This window comes from Hyperolius riggenbachi, chromosome 10 (genome assembly GCF_040937935.1).
Source record: "Hyperolius riggenbachi isolate aHypRig1 chromosome 10, aHypRig1.pri, whole genome shotgun sequence".
Classification (NCBI taxonomy): Eukaryota; Metazoa; Chordata; class Amphibia; order Anura; family Hyperoliidae; genus Hyperolius; species Hyperolius riggenbachi.
In genome coordinates this window covers 293002879-293025427 of record NC_090655.1, presented here as the reverse complement: position 1 = coordinate 293025427, position 22549 = coordinate 293002879, and the positions used below count along the sequence as shown (strand labels likewise).

At 50.0% G+C, this 22549-nt stretch overlaps 1 protein-coding gene across 1 annotated transcript in view; it reads right to left on the bottom strand.

Moving 5' to 3' along the window:
* Positions 1 to 22549, bottom strand: part of LOC137535597 (zinc finger protein 850-like) — a 77820-nt gene that overhangs the window by 43539 nt on the left and 11732 nt on the right. Inside the window, exons 4-6 of the mRNA XM_068257444.1 lie at positions 8487 to 8610; positions 4395 to 4480; positions 4198 to 4288 (exon numbers count right to left, since the gene is read on the bottom strand). Coding sequence (XP_068113545.1) covers positions 4198 to 4288; positions 4395 to 4480; positions 8487 to 8610 — 301 coding nt within the window. The remainder of the gene's footprint in view (positions 1 to 4197; positions 4289 to 4394; positions 4481 to 8486; positions 8611 to 22549) is intronic.

The following is a 22549-nucleotide window of genomic DNA, read 5'->3' as shown; positions in this document are numbered from 1 at the left end:
TCGAGCACTAACAGGTCTGTGATGTCCTTAGATGTCCCGGGCTGCACATGTGCTACACTGAACAGACCAGTGCTCAGGCTAACTAGTTACCAGGCCACTCAGCCACGTGAGATCGAGCACTGACAGGTCTGTGATGCCCTTAGATGTCCCGGGCTGCACATGCGCTACACTGAACAGACCAGTGCTCAGGCTAACTAGTTACCAGGCCACTCAGCCACGTGAGATCGAGCACTAACAGGTCTGTGATGCCCTTAGTTGTCCCGGGCTGCAGGTGCGCTACACTGAACAGACCAGTGCTCAGGCTAACTAGTTACCAGACCACTCAGCCACGTGAGATCGAGCACTAACAGGTCTGTGATGCCCTTAGATGTCCCGGGCTGCACATGCGCTGCGCTAAACTGAACAGACCAGTGCTCAGGCTAACTAGTTACCAGACCACTCAGCCTCGTGAGATCGAGCACTAACAGGTCTGTGATGCCCTTAGATGTCCCGGGCTGCACATGCGCTACACTGAACAGACCAGTGCTCAGGGTAACTAGTTACCAGACCACTCAGTACGTGAGATCGAGCACTAACAGGTCTGGGATGCCCTTAGATGTCCCGGGCTGCACATGCGCTACACTGAACAGACCAGTGCTTAGGGTAACTAGTTACCAGTCCACTCAGCCACGTGAGATCGAGCACTAACAGGTCTGTGATGTCCTTAGATAACCCGGGCTGCACATGCACTACACTGAACAGACCAGTGCTCAGGCTAACTAGTTACCAGACCACTCAGCCATGTGAGATCGAGCACTAACAGGTCTGTGATGTCCTTAGATGTCCCGGGCTGCAGGTGCGCTACACTGAACAGACCAGTGCTCAGGCTAACTAGTTACCAGGCCACTCAGCCACGTGAGATCGAGCACTAACAGGTCTGTGATGTCCTTAGATGTCCCGGGCTGCAGGTGCGCTACACTGAACAGACCAGTGCTCAGGCTAACTAGTTACCAGACCACTCAGCCACGTGAGATCGAGCACTAACAGGTCTGTGATGCCCTTAGATGTCCTGGGCTGCACATGTGCTACACTGAACAGACCAGTGCTCAGACTAACTAGTTACCAGGCCACTCAGTCACGTGAGATCGAGCACTAACAGGTCTGTGATGTCCTTAGATGTCCCGGGCTGCACATGTGCTACACTGAACAGACCAGTGCTCAGGCTAACTAGTTACCAGACCACTCAGCCATGTGAGATCGAGCACTAACAGGTCTGTGATGCCCTTAGATGTCCCGGGCTGCACATGTGCTACACTGAACAGACCAGTGCTCCGGCTAACTAGTTACCAGGCCACTCAGCCACGTGAGATCGAGCACTAACAGGTCTGTGATGTCCTTAGATGTCCTGGGCTGCACATGCGCTACACTGAACAGACCAGTGCTCAGGCTAACTAGTTACCAGGCCACACAGCCACGTGAGATCGAGCACTAACAGGTCTGTGATGCCCTTAGATGTCCCGGGCTGCACATGCGCTACACTGAACAGACCACTGCTCAGGCTAACTAGTTACCAGACCACTCAGCCACGTGAGATCGAGCACTAACAGGTCTGTGATGTCCTTAGATTTCCCGGGCTGCACATGCGCTACACTGAACAGACCAGTGCTCAGGCTAACTAGTTACCAGACCACTCAGCCACGTGAGATCGAGCACTAACAGGTCTGTGATGCCCTTAGATATCCTGGGCTGCACATGTGCTACACTGAACAGACCAGTGTTCAGGCTAACTAGTTACCAGTCCACTCAGCCACATGAGATCGAGCACTAACAGGTCTGTGATGCCCTTAGATATCCCGGGCTGCACATGCACTACAATGAACAGACCAGTGCTCAGGCTAACTAGTTACCAGTCCACTCAGCCACGTGAGATCGAGCACTAACAGGTCTGTGATGCCCTTAGATGTCCCGGGGCTGCACATGCATTACACTGAACAGACCAGTGCTCAGGCTAACTAGTTACCAGGCCACTCAGCCACGTGAGATCGAGCACTAACAGGTCTGTGATGTCCTTAGATATCCCGGGCTACACATGCGCTACACTGAACAGACCAGTGCTCAGGCTAACTAGTTACCAGGCCACTCAGCCACGTGAGATCAAGCACTAACAGGTCTGTGATGCCCTTAGATGTCCCGGGCTGCACATGCGCTACACTGAACAGACCAGTGCTCAGGGTAACTAGTTACCAGACCACTCAGCCACGTGAGATCGAGCACTAACAGGTCTGTGATGCCCTTAGACGTCCAGGGCTGCACATGCGCTACACTGAACAGACCAGTGCTCAGGCTAACTAGTTACCAGGCCACTCAGCCACGTGAGATCAAGCACTAACAGCTCTGTGATGTCCTTAGTTGTCCCGGGCTGCACATGTGCTACACTGAACAGACCAGTGCTCAGGCTAACTAGTTACCAGGCCACTCAGCCACGTGAGATCGAGCACTGACAGGTCTGTGATGTCCTTAGATATCCCGGGCTACACATGCGCTACACTGAACAGACCAGTGCTCAGGCTAACTAGTTACCAGACCACTCAGCCACGTGAGATCGAGCACAAACAGGTCTGTGATGCCCTTAGATGTCCCGGGGCTGCACATGCATTACACTGAACAGACCAGTGCTCAGGCTAACTAGTTACCAGACCACTCAGCCACGTGAGATCGAGCACTAACAGGTCTGTGATGCCCTTAGATATCCTGGGCTGCACATGTGCTACACTGAACAGACCAGTGCTCAGGCTAACTAGTTACCAGACCACTCAGCCACGTGAGATCGAGCACTAACAGGTCTGTGATGTCCTTAGATATCCCGGGCTACACATGCGCTACACTGAACAGACCAGTGCTCAGGCTAACTAGTTACCAGGCCACTCAGCCACGTGAGATCGAGCACTAACAGGTCTGTGATGTCCTTAGATGTCCTGGGCTGCACATGCGCTACACTGAACAGACCAGTGCTCAGGCTAACTAGTTACCAGGCCACACAGCCACGTGAGATCGAGCACTAACAGGTCTGTGATGCCCTTAGATGTCCCGGGCTGCACATGCGCTACACTGAACAGACCAGTGCTCAGGCTAACTAGTTACCAGACCACTCAGCCACGTGAGATCGAGCACTAACAGGTCTGTGATGTCCTTAGATGTCCCGGGCTGCACATGCGCTACACTGAACAGACCTGTGCTCAGGCTAACTAGTTACCAGACCACTCAGCCACGTGAGATCGAGCACTAACAGGTCTGTGATGCCCTTAGATATCCTGGGCTGCACATGTGCTACACTGAACAGACCAGTGTTCAGGCTAACTAGTTACCAGTCCACTCAGCCACATGAGATCGAGCACTAACAGGTCTGTGATGTCCTTACCCTTAGATATCCGGGGCTGCAGGTGCGCTACTATGAACAGACAAGTGCTCAGGCTAACTAGTTACCAGACCATTCAACCACGTGAGGGGGCCACTAGACACCAGGGAACTGTATAGGGTAGGAAGGGGAGCCACTAGACACCAGGGAACTGTATAGGGGAGGGAGGAGTGCACTAGACATCAGGGAACTGTAAAGACAAGAGAGGAGGGCCACTAGACACCAGGGAACTATAATGGGGAGGGATGGGGGCACTAGACACAGGGGAACTGTATAGGTGAGGGAAGGGGCACTAGATACCAGGGAACTGTATAGGGGAGGGAGGGAAGACCACTAGAAACCAAAGAAATGTATAGGGGAGGGCCAATAGACACCAGGGAACTGTATAGGGGAGGTAGGGAAGACCACTAGACACCAGAGAACTGTATGGGGGAGGGAGGGGGCCATTAGACACCAGGGAACTGTAAAGGGGAGGGAGGGAAGACCACTAGACACCAGGGAACTGTATGGGGGAGGGATGGGGCCACTAGACACCAGAGAACTGTACGAGGAAGGGAGGGAGGGGGCCCTAGACACCAGGGAACTGTATGGGGGAGGGGTCTACTAGACACCAGGGAACTGTATGGGAGGAGGGGTCTACTAGACATCGAGGTTAGCCCGTGACTTGGTCCCAGTGTTCCATTTCAGCCCACTTTGTATTTGGGTCTGACATCCCTGATCTAGAAGGTTTTGGAAGCCCTCACTATCTGTTGAGAGAAGAGTGACTGTTGTATTTATAGCTATATTGTACATTTATTACTCACCCGTGCCGATCTCTGGAGGCATTTCCTGATCTCTATGGGGCCTCTCACCGTCCTTCTCTGCCTCCTCTGGTTCAGCAGCTGCATCTTCATCCTGAACCACCAACACCAAACATCACGTCAAAAACAAACAATACTAAAACAAAAATAAAGACAACTGATCTGTATTCAGTATTGTGGAATGTGGAGAGATGGTTTACCTCATAGCAAAGCTGATCCCGTGCAGAGTCCTGACACCTGGGAAGACTGGGACATCTCTCTGGTGGGCTTCTGTTACTGGATACATCTATAGGAAACACACACACACTGACTGAATACATTGTCTCTATGTGATTATCATATGATGGGGGATCTAGGTGGGCAATCCTGGGAATAAAGAGGACCTGTACATCTCTCTGGTGGGTCTCTGTTACTGGAGACATCTGTAGGAAACACACACACTGACTGAATACATTGTCTCTATGTGATTATCAGATGATGGGGGATCTAGGTGGACAATCCCGGGAATAAAGAGGACCTGTACATCTCTCTGGTGGGTTTCTGTTACTGGATACATCTGCAGGAAACACACACACTGACTGAATACATTGTCTCTATGTGATTATCAGATGATGGGGGATCTAGGTGGACAGTCCTGGGAATAAAGAGGACCTGTACATCTCTCTGGTGGGTTTCTGTTACTGGATACATCTGTAGGAAACACACACTGACTGATTACATTGTCTCTATGTGATTATCAGATGATGGGGGATCTAGGTGGGCAATCCTGGGAATAAAGAGGACCTATATATCTCTCTGGTGGGTTTCTGTTACTGGATACATCTGTAGGAAACACACACACTGACTGAATACATTGTCTCTATGTGATTATCAGATGATGGGGGATCTAGGTGGACAATCCTGGGAATAAAGAGGACCTGTACATCTCTCTGGTGGGTTTCTGTTACTGGATACATCTGCAGGAAACACACACACACTGACTGAATACATTGTCTCTATGTGATTATCAGATGATGGGGGATCTAGGTGGACAATCCTGGGAATAAAGAGGACCTGTACATCTCTCTGGTGGGTTTCTGTTACTGGATACATCTGCAGGAAACACACACACTGACTGAATACATTGTCTCTATGTGATTATCAGATGATGGGGGATCTAGGTGGACAGTCCTGGGAATAAAGAGGACCTGTACATCTCTCTGGTGGGTTTCTGTTACTGGATCCATCTGTAGGAAACACACACACTGACTGAATACATTGTCTCTATGTGATTATCAGATGATGGGGGATCTAGGTGGGCAATCCTGGGAATAAAGAGGACCTGTACATCTCTCTGGTGGGTTTCTGTTACTGGATACATCTGCAGGAAACACACACACTGACTGAATACATTGTCTCTATGTGATTATCAGATGATGGGGGATCTAGGTGGGCAATCCTGGGAATAAAGAGGACCTATATATCTCTCTGGTGGGTTTCTGTTACTGGATACATCTGTAGGAAACACACACACTGACTGAATACATTGTCTCTATGTGATTATCATATGATGGGGGATCTAGGTGGGCAATCCTGGGAATAAAGAGGACCTGTACATCTCTCTGGTGGGTCTCTGTTACTGGAGACATCTGTAGGAAACACACACACTGACTGAATACATTGTCTCTATGTGATTATCAGATGATGGGGGATCTAGGTGGACAATCCCGGGAATAAAGAGGACCTGTACATCTCTCTGGTGGGTTTCTGTTACTGGATACATCTGCAGGAAACACACACACTGACTGAATACATTGTCTCTATGTGATTATCAGATGATGGGGGATCTAGGTGGACAGTCCTGGGAATAAAGAGGACCTGTACATCTCTCTGGTGGGTTTCTGTTACTGGATACATCTGTAGGAAACACACACTGACTGATTACATTGTCTCTATGTGATTATCAGATGATGGGGGATCTAGGTGGGCAATCCTGGGAATAAAGAGGACCTATATATCTCTCTGGTGGGTTTCTGTTACTGGATACATCTGTAGGAAACACACACACTGACTGAATACATTGTCTCTATGTGATTATCAGATGATGGGGGATCTAGGTGGACAATCCTGGGAATAAAGAGGACCTGTACATCTCTCTGGTGGGTTTCTGTTACTGGATACATCTGCAGGAAACACACACACACTGACTGAATACATTGTCTCTATGTGATTATCAGATGATGGGGGATCTAGGTGGACAATCCTGGGAATAAAGAGGACCTGTACATCTCTCTGGTGGGTTTCTGTTACTGGATACATCTGCAGGAAACACACACACTGACTGAATACATTGTCTCTATGTGATTATCAGATGATGGGGGATCTAGGTGGACAGTCCTGGGAATAAAGAGGACCTGTACATCTCTCTGGTGGGTTTCTGTTACTGGATCCATCTGTAGGAAACACACACACTGACTGAATACATTGTCTCTATGTGATTATCAGATGATGGGGGATCTAGGTGGGCAATCCTGGGAATAAAGAGGACCTGTACATCTCTCTGGTGGGTTTCTGTTACTGGATACATCTGCAGGAAACACACACACTGACTGAATACATTGTCTCTATGTGATTATCAGATGATGGGGGATCTAGGTGGGCAATCCTGGGAATAAAGAGGACCTGTACATCTCTCTGGTGGGTTTCTGTTACTGGATACATCTGTAGGAAACACACACACTGACTGAATACATTGTGTCGATGTGATTATCAGATGATGGGGGATCTAGGTGGGCAATCCTGGGAATAAAGAGGACCTGTACATCTCTCTGGTGGGTTTCTGTTACTGGATACATCTGCAGGAAACACACACACTGACTGAATACATTGTCTCTATGTGATTATCAGATGATGGGGGATCTAGGTGGGAATCCTGGGAATAAAGAGGACCTGTACATCTCTCTGGTGGGTTTCTGTTACTGGATCCATCTGTAGGAAACACACACACTGACTGAATACATTGTCTCTATGTGATTATCAGATGATGGGGGATCTAGGTGGGCAATCCTGGGAATAAAGAGGACCTGTACATCTCTCTGGTGGGTTTCTGTTACTGGATACATCTGCAGGAAACACACACACTGACTGAATACATTGTCTCTATGTGATTATCAGATGATGGGGGATCTAGGTGGACAATCCTGGGAATAAAGAGGACCTGTACTCCTCTCTGGTGGGGATCTGTTACTGGATACATCTGCAGGAAACACACACACTGAATGAATACATTGTCTCTATGTGATTATCAGATGATGGGAGATCTAGGTGGGCAATCCTGGGAATAAAGAGGACCTGTATATCTCTCTGGTGGGTTTCTGTTACTGGATACATCTGCAGGAAACACACACACTGACTGAATACATTGTGTCGATGTGATTATCAGATGATGGGGGATCTAGGTGGGCAATCCTGGGAATAAAGAGGACCTGTACATCTCTCTGGTGGGTTTCTGTTACTGGATACATCTGTAGGAAACACACACACTGACTGAATACATTGTGTCGATGTGATTATCAGATGATGGGGGATCTAGGTGGGCAATCCTGGGAATAAAGAGGACCTGTACATCTCTCTGGTGGGTTTCTGTTACTGGATACATCTGCAGGAAACACACACACTGACTGAATACGTTGTCTCTATGTGATTATCAGATGATGAGGATCTAGGTGGGCAATCCTGGGAATAAAGTGGACCTGTACATCTCTCTGGTGGGTTCCTGTTACTGGATACATCTGTAGGAAACACACACACTGACTGAATACGTTGTCTCTATGTGATTATCAGATGATGAGGATCTAGGTGGGCAATCCTGGGAATAAAGTGGACCTGTACATCTCTCTGGTGGGTTTCTGTTACTGGATACATCTGCAGGAAACACACACACTGACTGAATACGTTGTCTCTATGTGATTATCAGATGATGGGGGATCTAGGTGGACAATCCTGGGAATAAAGAGGACCTGTACATCTCTCTGGTGGGTTTCTGTTACTGGATACATCTGCAGGAAACACACACACTGACTGAATACATTGTCTCTATGTGATTATCAGATGATGGGGGATCTAGGTGGACAATCCTGGGAATAAAGTGGACCTGTACATCTCTCTGGTGGGTTCCGGTTACTGGATACATCTGTAGGAAACACACACACTGACTGAATACATTGTGTCGATGTGATTATCAGATGATGGGGGATCTAGGTGGACCCCAAGTACTGCTCTCTCCTGTACAAGAAATGAAAGTCTCCTCTTACCCGGTGATGTGAGGGGCGGCTGACTCTCCATCATGACATCCTTGTAGAGGTCCTGGTGTCGTTTTAAATACTTCCACTCCTCCATGGAGAAATAGATGGTGACATCCTCACACCTTATAGGAACCTGAAACACACAATGGTACAGTCACCACCCAGAAACGCCCCTTGTGTTACTGGATAATGTCCCATAATTCCCAGCACCTCTCACCACCCAGGCACGCCCCTTGTGTTACTGGATAATGTCCCATAATTCCCAGCACCTCTCACCACCCAGAAACGCCCCTTGTGTTACTGGATAATATCCCATAATTCCCTGCTCACCACTCAGACACGACCCTTGTGTTACTGGATAATGTCCCATAATTCCCTGCTCACCACCCAGACACGCCCCTTGTGTTACTGGATAATGTCCCATAATTCCCAGCACCTCTCACCACCCAGACACGCCCCTTGTGTTACTGGATAATGTCCCATAATTCCCAGCACCTCTCACCACCCAGACACACCCCTTGTGTTACTGGATAATATCCCATAATTCCCAGCACCTCTCACCACCCAGACACACCCCTTGTGTTACTGGATAATGTCCCATAATTCCCAGCACCTCTCACCACCCAGACACGCCCCTTGTGTTACTGGATAATGTCCCATAATTCCCAGCACCTCTCACCACCCAGACACACCCCTTGTGTTACTGGATAATATCCCATAATTCCCAGCACTGCTCACCACCCAGACACGCCCCTTGTGTTACTGGATAATGTCCCATAATTCCCAGCTCCTCTCACCACCCAGACACGCCCCTTGTGTTACTGGATAATATCCCATAATTCCCAGCTCCTCTCACCACCCAGACACGCCCCTTGTGTTACTGGATAATGTCCCATAATTCCCAGCACCTCTCACCACCCAGACACACCCCTTGTGTTACTGGATAATGTAGAGTGACCAGACGTCCCGGATTGCCTGGGACGTGTCCCGGATTCGGGGGCCGCTGTCCCAGGCTGCATGAGGTCCCGGGAAACGTCCCGCTTTCAGCAGCGGGACGTCCCGGCCTCGGGACTCTGGCCACTCTATCCTTATGAACTGGCAGCGGCATCTATAGACTCCGTGCCAGTTCATTGCCCGCAGCCCCGCTACCAGCCTAACTGTGTTCCGACACCGGCAGGCGAGCAGGGCTACGACAAGATGGCTGCCGGAGCCCTGTACTGGAGACTATTTGTGTCTCCAGTACAGGGCTTCGGGCGCCATCTTGCTGTAGCCCTGTCAGCGCGGGAGACGAGCAGGAGGAAGATGGTCCCGGGAGCAGCGCGCCAGAGGCCGGAGATTTCTGCCAGGTGAGTAAATGCTTTCTTTTCCAGGTAAAATGTTTGCCCGCACTGCGTTTCTTTTCCAGGTGAAATGTTTGCCCGCATTGCGTTTCTTTTCTGGTGAAATGTTTGCCCGCATTGCGTTTCTTTTCCAGGTGAAATGTTTGCCCGCATTGCGTTTCTTTCCTGGTGAAATGTTTTCCCGCATTGCGTTTTTTTTTCCAGGTGAAATGTTTGCACACATTGCGTTTCTTTCCTGGTGAAATGTTTTCCCGCATTGCGTTTTTTTTTCCAGGTGAAATGTTTGCCCGCATTGCGTTTCTTTCCTGGTGAAATGTTTTCCCGCATTGCGTTTTTTTTTCCAGGTGAAATGTTTGCACACATTGCGTTTCTTTCCTGGTGAAATGTTTTCCCGCATTGCGTTTTTTTTTCCAGGTGAAATGTTTGCCCGCATTGCGTTTCTTTCCTGGTGAAATGTTTTCCCGCATTGCGTTTTTTTTTCCAGGTGAAATGTTTGCACACATTGCGTTTCTTTTCTGGTGAAATGTTTGCCCGCATTGCGTTTCTTTTCTGGTGAAATGTTTGCCCGCATTGCGTTTCTTTTCTGGTGAAATGTTTGCCCGCATTGCGTTTCTTTTCTGGTGAAATGTTTGCCCGCATTGCGTTTCTTTTCTGGTGAAATGTTTGCCCGCATTGCGTTTCTTTTCTGGTGAAATATTTACCCGCATTGCGTTTCCAGACACGCCACTTGTGTTACTGGATAATGTCCCATAATTCCCTGCTCACCACCCAGACACGCCACTTGTGTTACTGGATAATGTCCCATAATTCCCTGCTCACCACCCAGACACACCGCTTGTGTTACAGGATAATATCCCATAATTCCCAGCACCTCTCACCACCCAGACACGCCCTTTGTGTTACTGGATAATATCCCATAATTCCCAGCACTGCTCACCACCCAGTCACGCCCCCTGGGTGTTACTGGATAATGTCCCATAATTCCCAGCACCTCTCACCACCCAGACACGCCCCTTGTGTTACTGGAAAATGTCCCATAATTCCCAGCACCTCTCACCACCCAGACACACCCCTTTTGTTAGTGGATAATATCCCATAATTCCCAGCACCTCTCAACACCCAGACAGGCCCCTTGTGTTAGTGGATAATATCCCATAATTCCCAGCACCTCTCTCCACCCAGACACGCCCCTTGTGTTACTGGATAATGTCCCATAATTCCCTGCTCACCACCCAGACACGCCGCTTGTGTTACTGGATAATATCCCATAATTCCCGGCTCACCACCCAGACATACCCCTTGTGTTACTGGATAATGTCCCATAATTCCCGGCTCACCATCCAGACACGCCCCTTGTGTTACTAGATAATGTCCCATAATTCCCAGCACTGCTCACCACCCAGTCACGCCCCTTGTGTTACTGGATAATGTCCCATAATTCCCAGCACCTCTCACCACCCAGACACACCACTTTTGTTAGTGGATAATGTCCCATAATTCCCAGCACCTCTCACCACCCAGACATGTCCCTTGTGTTACTTGATAATATCCCATAATTCCCAGCACCTCTCACCACCCAGACACGCCCCTTGTGTTACTGGATAATATCCCATAATTCCTAGCACCTCTCACCACCCAGACACGCCCCTTGTGTTCCTGGATAATATCCCATAATTCCCAGCACCTCTCACCACCCAGACACACCCCTTGTGTTACTGGATAATATCCCATAATTCCCAGCACCTCTCACCACCCAGACACGCCCCTTATGTTACTGGATAATGTCCCATAATTCCCAGCATCTCTCACCACCCAGACACGCCCCTTGTGTTACTGGATAATGTCCCATAATTCCCAGCACCTCTCACCACCCAGACACGCCCCTTGTGTTACTGGATAATGTCCCATAATTCCCAGCACCTCTCACCACCCAGACACACCCCTTGTGTTACTGGATAATATCCCATAATTCCCAGCACTGCTCACCACCCAGACACGCCCCTTGTGTTACTGGATAATGTCCCATAATTCCCAGCTCCTCTCACCACCCAGACACGCCCCTTGTGTTACTGGATAATATCCCATAATTCCCAGCACCTCTCACCACCCAGACACACCCCTTGTGTTACTGGATAATGTAGAGTGACCAGACGTCCCGGATTGCCTGGGACGTGTCCCGGATTCGGGGGCCGCTGTCCCAGGCTGCATGAGGTCCCGGGAAACGTCCCGCTTTCAGCAGCGGGACGTCCCGGCCTCGGGACTCTGGCCACTCTATCCTTATGAACTGGCAGCGGCATCTATAGACTCCGTGCCAGTTCATTGCCCGCAGCCCCGCTACCAGCCTAACTGTGTTCCGACACCGGCAGGCGAGCAGGGCTACGACAAGATGGCTGCCGGAGCCCTGTACTGGAGACTATTTGTGTCTCCAGTACAGGGCTTCGGGCGCCATCTTGCTGTAGCCCTGTCAGCGCGGGAGACGAGCAGGAGGAAGATGGTCCCGGGAGCAGCGCGCCAGAGGCCGGAGATTTCTGCCAGGTGAGTAAATGCTTTCTTTTCCAGGTAAAATGTTTGCCCGCACTGCGTTTCTTTTCCAGGTGAAATGTTTGCCCGCATTGCGTTTCTTTTCTGGTGAAATGTTTGCCCGCATTGCGTTTCTTTTCCAGGTGAAATGTTTGCCCGCATTGCGTTTCTTTCCTGGTGAAATGTTTTCCCGCATTGCGTTTTTTTTTCCAGGTGAAATGTTTGCACACATTGCGTTTCTTTCCTGGTGAAATGTTTTCCCGCATTGCGTTTTTTTTTCCAGGTGAAATGTTTGCCCGCATTGCGTTTCTTTCCTGGTGAAATGTTTTCCCGCATTGCGTTTTTTTTTCCAGGTGAAATGTTTGCACACATTGCGTTTCTTTTCTGGTGAAATGTTTGCCCGCATTGCGTTTCTTTTCTGGTGAAATGTTTGCCCGCATTGCGTTTCTTTTCTGGTGAAATGTTTGCCCGCATTGCGTTTCTTTTCTGGTGAAATATTTACCCGCATTGCGTTTCCAGACACGCCACTTGTGTTACTGGATAATGTCCCATAATTCCCTGCTCACCACCCAGACACGCCACTTGTGTTACTGGATAATGTCCCATAATTCCCTGCTCACCACCCAGACACACCGCTTGTGTTACAGGATAATATCCCATAATTCCCAGCACCTCTCACCACCCAGACACGCCCTTTGTGTTACTGGATAATATCCCATAATTCCCAGCACTGCTCACCACCCAGTCACGCCCCCTGGGTGTTACTGGATAATGTCCCATAATTCCCAGCACCTCTCACCACCCAGACACGCCCCTTGTGTTACTGGAAAATGTCCCATAATTCCCAGCACCTCTCACCACCCAGACACACCCCTTTTGTTAGTGGATAATATCCCATAATTCCCAGCACCTCTCACCACCCAGACAGGCCCCTTGTGTTAGTGGATAATATCCCATAATTCCCAGCACCTCTCTCCACCCAGACACGCCCCTTGTGTTACTGGATAATGTCCCATAATTCCCTGCTCACCACCCAGACACGCCGCTTGTGTTACTGGATAATATCCCATAATTCCCGTCTCACCACCCAGACATACCCCTTGTGTTACTGGATAATGTCCCATAATTCCCGGCTCACCACCCAGACACGCCCCTTGTGTCACTAGATAATGTCCCATAATTCCCAGCACTGCTCACCACCCAGTCACGCCCCTTGTGTTACTGGATAATGTCCCATAATTCCCAGCACCTCTCACCACCCAGACACACTGCTTTTGTTAGTGCATAATGTCCCATAATTCCCAGCACCTCTCACCACCCAGACAGGCCCCTTGTGTTAGTGGATAATGTCCCATAATTCCCAGCACTTCTCACCACCCAGACCCGCCCCTTGTGTTACTGGATAATGTCCCATAATTCCCAGCACCTCTCACCACCCAGACATGTCCCTTGTGTTACTTGATAATATCCCATAATTCCCAGCACCTCTCACCACCCAGACACGCCCCTTGTGTTACTGGATAATATCCCATAATTCCTAGCACCTCTCACCACCCAGACACGCCCCTTGTGTTACTGGATAATATCCCATAATTCCCAGCACCTCTCACCACCCAGACACACCCCTTGTGTTACTGGATAATATCCCATAATTCCCAGCACCTCTCACCACCCAGACACGCCCCTTATGTTACTGGATAATGTCCCATAATTCCCAGCATCTCTCACCACCCAGACACGCCCCTTGTGTTACTGGATAATGTCCCATAATTCCCAGCACCTCTCACCACCCAGACACGCCCCTTGTGTTACTGGATAATGTCCCATAATTCCCAGCACCTCTCACCACCCAGACACACCCCTTGTGTTACTGGATAATATCCCATAATTCCCAGCACCTCTCACCACCCAGACACGCCCCTTATGTTACTGGATAATGTCCCATAATTCCCAGCATCTCTCACCACCCAGACACGCCCCTTGTGTTACTGGATAATGTCCCATAATTCCCAGCACCTCTCACCACCCAGACACGCCCCTTGTGTTACTGGATAATGTCCCATAATTCCCAGCACCTCTCACCACCCAGACACACCCCTTGTGTTACTGGATAATATCCCATAATTCCCAGCACTGCTCACCACCCAGACACGCCCCTTGTGTTACTGGATAATGTCCCATAATTCCCAGCTCCTCTCACCACCCAGACACGCCCCTTGTGTTACTGGATAATATCCCATAATTCCCAGCTCCTCTCACCACCCAGACACGCCCCTTGTGTTACTGGATAATGTCCCATAATTCCCAGCACCTCTCACCACCCAGACACACCCCTTGTGTTACTGGATAATGTAGAGTGACCAGACGTCCCGGATTGCCTGGGACGTGTCCCGGATTCGGGGGCCGCTGTCCCAGGCTGCATGAGGTCCCGGGAAACGTCCCGCTTTCAGCAGCGGGACGTCCCGGCCTCGGGACTCTGGCCACTCTATCCTTATGAACTGGCAGCGGCATCTATAGACTCCGTGCCAGTTCATTGCCCGCAGCCCCGCTACCAGCCTAACTGTGTTCCGACACCGGCAGGCGAGCAGGGCTACGACAAGATGGCTGCCGGAGCCCTGTACTGGAGACTATTTGTGTCTCCAGTACAGGGCTTCGGGCGCCATCTTGCTGTAGCCCTGTCAGCGCGGGAGACGAGCAGGAGGAAGATGGTCCCGGGAGCAGCGCGCCAGAGGCCGGAGATTTCTGCCAGGTGAGTAAATGCTTTCTTTTCCAGGTAAAATGTTTGCCCGCACTGCGTTTCTTTTCCAGGTGAAATGTTTGCCCGCATTGCGTTTCTTTTCTGGTGAAATGTTTGCCCGCATTGCGTTTCTTTTCCAGGTGAAATGTTTGCCCGCATTGCGTTTCTTTCCTGGTGAAATGTTTTCCCGCATTGCGTTTTTTTTTCCAGGTGAAATGTTTGCACACATTGCGTTTCTTTCCTGGTGAAATGTTTTCCCGCATTGCGTTTTTTTTTCCAGGTGAAATGTTTGCCCACATTGCGTTTCTTTCCTGGTGAAATGTTTTCCCGCATTGCGTTGTTTTTTCCAGGTGAAATGTTTGCACACATTGCGTTTCTTTTCTGGTGAAATGTTTTCCCGCATTGCGTTTCTTTTCTGGTGAAATGTTTGCCCGCATTGCGTTTCTTTTCTGGTGAAATGTTTGCCCGCATTGCGTTTCTTTTCTGGTGAAATGTTTGCCCGCATTGCGTTTCTTTTCTGGTGAAATGTTTGCCCGCATTGCGTTTCTTTTCTGGTGAAATATTTACCCGCATTGCGTTTCCAGACACGCCACTTGTGTTACTGGATAATGTCCCATAATTCCCTGCTCACCACCCAGACACGCCACTTGTGTTACTGGATAATGTCCCATAATTCCCTGCTCACCACCCAGACACACCGCTTGTGTTACAGGATAATATCCCATAATTCCCAGCACCTCTCACCACCCAGACACGCCCTTTGTGTTACTGGATAATATCCCATAATTCCCAGCACTGCTCACCACCCAGTCACGCCCCCTGGGTGTTACTGGATAATGTCCCATAATTCCCAGCACCTCTCACCACCCAGACACGCCCCTTGTGTTACTGGAAAATGTCCCATAATTCCCAGCACCTCTCACCACCCAGACACACCCCTTTTGTTAGTGGATAATATCCCATAATTCCCAGCACCTCTCACCACCCAGACAGGCCCCTTGTGTTAGTGGATAATATCCCATAATTCCCAGCACCTCTCTCCACCCAGACACGCCCCTTGTGTTACTGGATAATGTCCCATAATTCCCTGCTCACCACCCAGACACGCCGCTTGTGTTACTGGATAATATCCCATAATTCCCGGCTCACCACCCAGACATACCCCTTGTGTTACTGGATAATGTCCCATAATTCCCGGCTCACCACCCAGACACGCCCCTTGTGTTACTAGATAATGTCCCATAATTCCCAGCACTGCTCACCACCCAGTCACGCCCCTTGTGTTACTGGATAATGTCCCATAATTCCCAGCACCTCTCACCACCCAGACACACCGCTTTTGTTAGTGCATAATGTCCCATAATTCCCAGCACCTCTCACCACCCAGACAGGCCCCTTGTGTTAGTGGATAATGTCCCATAATTCCCAGCACTTCTCACCACCCAGACCCGCCCCTTGTGTTACTGGATAATGTCCCATAATTCCCAGCACCTCTCACCACCCAGACATGTCCCTTGTGTTACTTGATAATATCCCATAATTCCCAGCACCTCTCACCACCCAGACACGCCCCTTGTGTTACTGGATAATATCCCATAATTCCTAGCACCTCTCACCACCCAGACACGCCCCTTGTGTTACTGGATAATATCCCATAATTCCCAGCACCTCTCACCACCCAGACACACCCCTTGTGTTACTGGATAATATCCCATAATTCCCAGCACCTCTCACCACCCAGACACGCCCCTTATGTTACTGGATAATGTCCCATAATTCCCAGCATCTCTCACCACCCAGACACGCCCCTTGTGTTACTGGATAATGTCCCATAATTCCCAGCACCTCTCACCACCCAGACACGCCCCTTGTGTTACTGGATAATGTCCCATAATTCCCAGCACCTCTCACCACCCAGACACACCCCTTGTGTTACTGGATAATATCCCATAATTCCCAGCACTGCTCACCACCCAGACACACCCCTTGTGTTACTGGATAATGTAGAGTGACCAGACGTCCCGGATTGCCTGGGACGTGTCCCGGATTCGGGGGCCGCTGTCCCAGGCTGCATGAGGTCCCGGGAAACGTCCCGCTTTCAGCAGTGGGACGTCCCGGCCTCGGGACTCTGGCCACTCTATCCTTATGAACTGGCAGCGGCATCTATAGACTCCGTGCCAGTTCAATGCCCGCAGCCCCGCTACCAGCCTAACTGTGTTCCGACACCGGCAGGCGAGCAGGGCTACGACAAGATGGCTGCCGGAGCCCTGTACTGGAGACTATTTGTGTCTCCAGTACAGGGCTTCGGGCGCCATCTTGCTGTAGCCCTGTCAGCGCGGGAGACGAGCAGGAGGAAGATGGTCCCGGGAGCAGCGCGCCAGAGGCCGGAGATTTCTGCCAGGTGAGTAAATGCTTTCTTTTCCAGGTAAAATGTTTGCCCGCACTGCGTTTCTTTTCCAGGTGAAATGTTTGCCCGCATTGCGTTTCTTTTCTGGTGAAATGTTTGCCCGCATTGCGTTTCTTTTCCAGGTGAAATGTTTGCCCGCATTGCGTTTCTTTCCTGGTGAAATGTTTTCCCGCATTGCGTTTTTTTTTCCAGGTGAAATGTTTGCACACATTGCGTTTCTTTCCTGGTGAAATGTTTTCCCGCATTGCGTTTTTTTTTCCAGGTGAAATGTTTGCCCGCATTGCGTTTCTTTCCTGGTGAAATGTTTTCCCGCATTGCGTTTTTTTTTCCAGGTGAAATGTTTGCACACATTGCGTTTCTTTTCTGGTGAAATGTTTGCCCGCATTGCGTTTCTTTTCTGGTGAAATGTTTGCCCGCATTGCGTTTCTTTTCTGGTGAAATGTTTGCCCGCATTGCGTTTCTTTTCTGGTGAAATGTTTGCCCGCATTGCGTTTCTTTTCTGGTGAAATATTTACCCGCATTGCGTTTCCAGACACGCCACTTGTGTTACTGGATAATGTCCCATAATTCCCTGCTCACCACCCAGACACGCCACTTGTGTTACTGGATAATGTCCCATAATTCCCTGCTCACCACCCAGACACACCGCTTGTGTTACAGGATAATATCCCATAATTCCCAGCACCTCTCACCACCCAGACACGCCCTTTGTGTTACTGGATAATATCCCATAATTCCCAGCACTGCTCACCACCCAGTCACGCCCCCTGGGTGTTACTGGATAATGTCCCATAATTCCCAGCACCTCTCACCACCCAGACACGCCCCTTGTGTTACTGGAAAATGTCCCATAATTCCCAGCACCTCTCACCACCCAGACACACCCCTTTTGTTAGTGGATAATATCCCATAATTCCCAGCACCTCTCACCACCCAGACAGGCCCCTTGTGTTAGTGGATAATATCCCATAATTCCCAGCACCTCTCTCCACCCAGACACGCCCCTTGTGTTACTGGATAATGTCCCATAATTCCCTGCTCACCACCCAGACACGCCGCTTGTGTTACTGGATAATATCCCATAATTCCCGGCTCACCACCCAGACATACCCCTTGTGTTACTGGATAATGTCCCATAATTCCCGGCTCACCACCCAGACACGCCCCTTGTGTTACTAGATAATGTCCCATAATTCCCAGCACTGCTCACCACCCAGTCACACCCCTTGTGTTACTGGATAATGTCCCATAATTCCCAGCACCTCTCACCACCCAGACACACCGCTTTTGTTAGTGCATAATGTCCCATAATTCCCAGCACCTCTCACCACCCAGACAGGCCCCTTGTGTTAGTGGATAATGTCCCATAATTCCCAGCACTTCTCACCACCCAGACCCGCCCCTTGTGTTACTGGATAATGTCCCATAATTCCCAGCACCTCTCACCACCCAGACATGTCCCTTGTGTTACTTGATAATATCCCATAATTCCCAGCACCTCTCACCACCCAGACACGCCCCTTGTGTTACTGGATAATATCCCATAATTCCTAGCACCTCTCACCACCCAGACACGCCCCTTGTGTTACTGGATAATATCCCATAATTCCCAGCACCTCTCACCACCCAGACACACCCCTTGTGTTACTGGATAATATCCCATAATTCCCAGCACCTCTCACCACCCAGACACGCCCCTTATGTTACTGGATAATGTCCCATAATTCCCAGCATCTCTCACCACCCAGACACGCCCCTTGTGTTACTGGATAATGTCCCATAATTCCCAGCACCTCTCACCACCCAGACACGCCCCTTGTGTTACTGGATAATGTCCCATAATTCCCAGCACCTCTCACCACCCAGACACACCCCTTGTGTTACTGGATAATATCCCATAATTCCCAGCACTGCTCACCACCCAGACACGCCCCTTGTGTTACTGGATAATGTCCCATAATTCCCAGCTCCTCTCACCACCCAGACACGCCCCTTGTGTTACTGGATAATATCCCATAATTCCCAGCTCCTCTCACCACCCAGACACGCCCCTTGTGTTACTGGATAATGTCCCATAATTCCCAGCACCTCTCACCACCCAGACACACCCCTTGTGTTACTGGATAATGTAGAGTGACCAGACGTCCCGGATTGCCTGGGACGTGTCCCGGATTCGGGGGCCGCTGTCCCAGGCTGCATGAGGTCCCGGGAAACGTCCCGCTTTCAGCAGCGGGACGTCCCGGCCTCGGGACTCTGGCCACTCTATCCTTATGAACTGGCAGCGGCATCTATAGACTCCGTGCCAGTTCATTGCCCGCAGCCCCGCTACCAGCCTAACTGTGTTCCGACACCGGCAGGCGAGCAGGGCTACGACAAGATGGCTGCCGGAGCCCTGTACTGGAGACTATTTGTGTCTCCAGTACAGGGCTTCGGGCGCCATCTTGCTGTAGCCCTGTCAGCGCGGGAGACGAGCAGGAGGAAGATGGTCCCGGGAGCAGCGCGCCAGAGGCCGGAGATTTCTGCCAGGTGAGTAAATGCTTTCTTTTCCAGGTAAAATGTTTGCCCGCACTGCGTTTCTTTTCCAGGTGAAATGTTTGCCCGCATTGCGTTTCTTTTCTGGTGAAATGTTTGCCCGCATTGCGTTTCTTTTCCAGGTGAAATGTTTGCCCGCATTGCGTTTCTTTCCTGGTGAAATGTTTTCCCGCATTGCGTTTTTTTTTTCCAGGTGAAATGTTTGCACACATTGCGTTTCTTTCCTGGTGAAATGTTTTCCCGCATTGCGTTTTTTTTTCCAGGTGAAATGTTTGCCCGCATTGCGTTTCTTTCCTGGTGAAATGTTTTCCCGCATTGCGTTTTTTTTTTCCAGGTGAAATGTTTGCACACATTGCGTTTCTTTTCTGGTGAAATGTTTGCCCGCATTGCGTTTCTTTTCTGGTGAAATGTTTGCCCGCATTGCGTTTCTTTTCTGGTGAAATGTTTGCCCGCATTGCGTTTCTTTTCTGGTGAAATGTTTGCCCGCATTGCGTTTCTTTTCTGGTGAAATATTTACCCGCATTGCGTTTCCAGACACGCCACTTGTGTTACTGGATAATGTCCCATAATTCCCTGCTCACCACCCAGACACGCCACTTGTGTTACTGGATAATGTCCCATAATTCCCTGCTCACCACCCAGACACACCGCTTGTGTTACAGGATAATATCCCATAATTCCCAGCACCTCTCACCACCCAGACACGCCCTTTGTGTTACTGGATAATATCCCATAATTCCCAGCACTGCTCACCACCCAGTCACGCCCCCTGGGTGTTACTGGATAATGTCCCATAATTCCCAGCACCTCTCACCACCCAGACACGCCCCTTGTGTTACTGGAAAATGTCCCATAATTCCCAGCACCTCTCACCACCCAGACACACCCCTTTTGTTAGTGGATAATATCCCATAATTCCCAGCACCTCTCACCACCCAGACAGGCCCCTTGTGTTAGTGGATAATATCCCATAATTCCCAGCACCTCTCTCCACCCAGACACGCCCCTTGTGTTACTGGATAATGTCCCATAATTCCCTGCTCACCACCCAGACACGCCGCTTGTGTTACTGGATAATATCCCATAATTCCCGGCTCACCACCCAGACATACCCCTTGTGTTACTGGATAATGTCCCATAATTCCCGGCTCACCACCCAGACACGCCCCTTGTGTTACTAGATAATGTCCCATAATTCCCAGCACTGCTCACCACCCAGTCACGCCCCTTGTGTTACTGGATAATGTCCCATAATTCCCAGCACCTCTCACCACCCAGACACACCGCTTTTGTTAGTGCATAATGTCCCATAATTCCCAGCACCTCTCACCACCCAGACAGGCCCCTTGTGTTAGTGGATAATGTCCCATAATTCCCAGCACTTCTCACCACCCAGACCCGCCCCTTGTGTTACTGGATAATGTCCCATAATTCCCAGCACCTCTCACCACCCAGACATGTCCCTTGTGTTACTTGATAATATCCCATAATTCCCAGCACCTCTCACCACCCAGACACGCCCCTTGTGTTACTGGATAATATCCCATAATTCCTAGCACCTCTCACCACCCAGACAAGCCCCTTGTGTTACTGGATAATATCCCATAATTCCCAGCACCTCTCACCACCCAGACACGCCCCTTGTGTTACTGGATAATATCCCATAATTCCCAGCACCTCTCACCACCCAGACACGCCCCTTGTGTTAGTGGATAATATCCTATAATTCCCAGCACCTCTCACCACCCAGACACGCCCCTTGTGTTACTGGATAATATCCCATAATTCCCTGCTCACCACCCAGACACGCCCCTTGTATTACTGGATAATATCCCATAATTCCCAGCACCTCACAGCACCCAGAAACGCCCCTTGTGTTACTGGATAATGTCCCATAATTCCCAGCACCTCTCACCACCCAGACACGCCCCTTGTGTTACTGGATAATATCCTATAATTCCCAGCACCTCTCACCACCCAGACACGCCCCTTGTGTTACTGGATAATCTCCCATAATTCCCAGCACCTCTCACCACCCAGACATGTCCCTTGTGTTACTGGATAATATCCTATAATTCCCAGCACCTCTCACCACCCAGACACGCCCCTTGTGTAACTGTATAATCTCCCATAATTCCCAGCACCTCTCACCACCCAGATACGCCCCTTGTGTTACTGGATAATATCCCATAATTCCCTGCTCACCACTCAGACACGCCCCTTGTGTTACTGGATAATATCCCATAATTCCTAGCACCTCTCACCACCCAGACAAGCCCCTTGTGTTACTGGATAATATCCCATAATTCCCAGCACCTCTCACCACCCAGACACGCCCCTTGTGTTACTGGATAATATCCCATAATTCCCAGCACCTCTCACCACCCAGACACGCCCCTTGTGTTAGTGGATAATATCCTATAATTCCCAGCACCTCTCACCACCCAGACACGCCCCTTGTGTTACTGGATAATATCCCATAATTCCCTGCTCACCACCCAGACACGCCCCTTGTATTACTGGATAATATCCCATA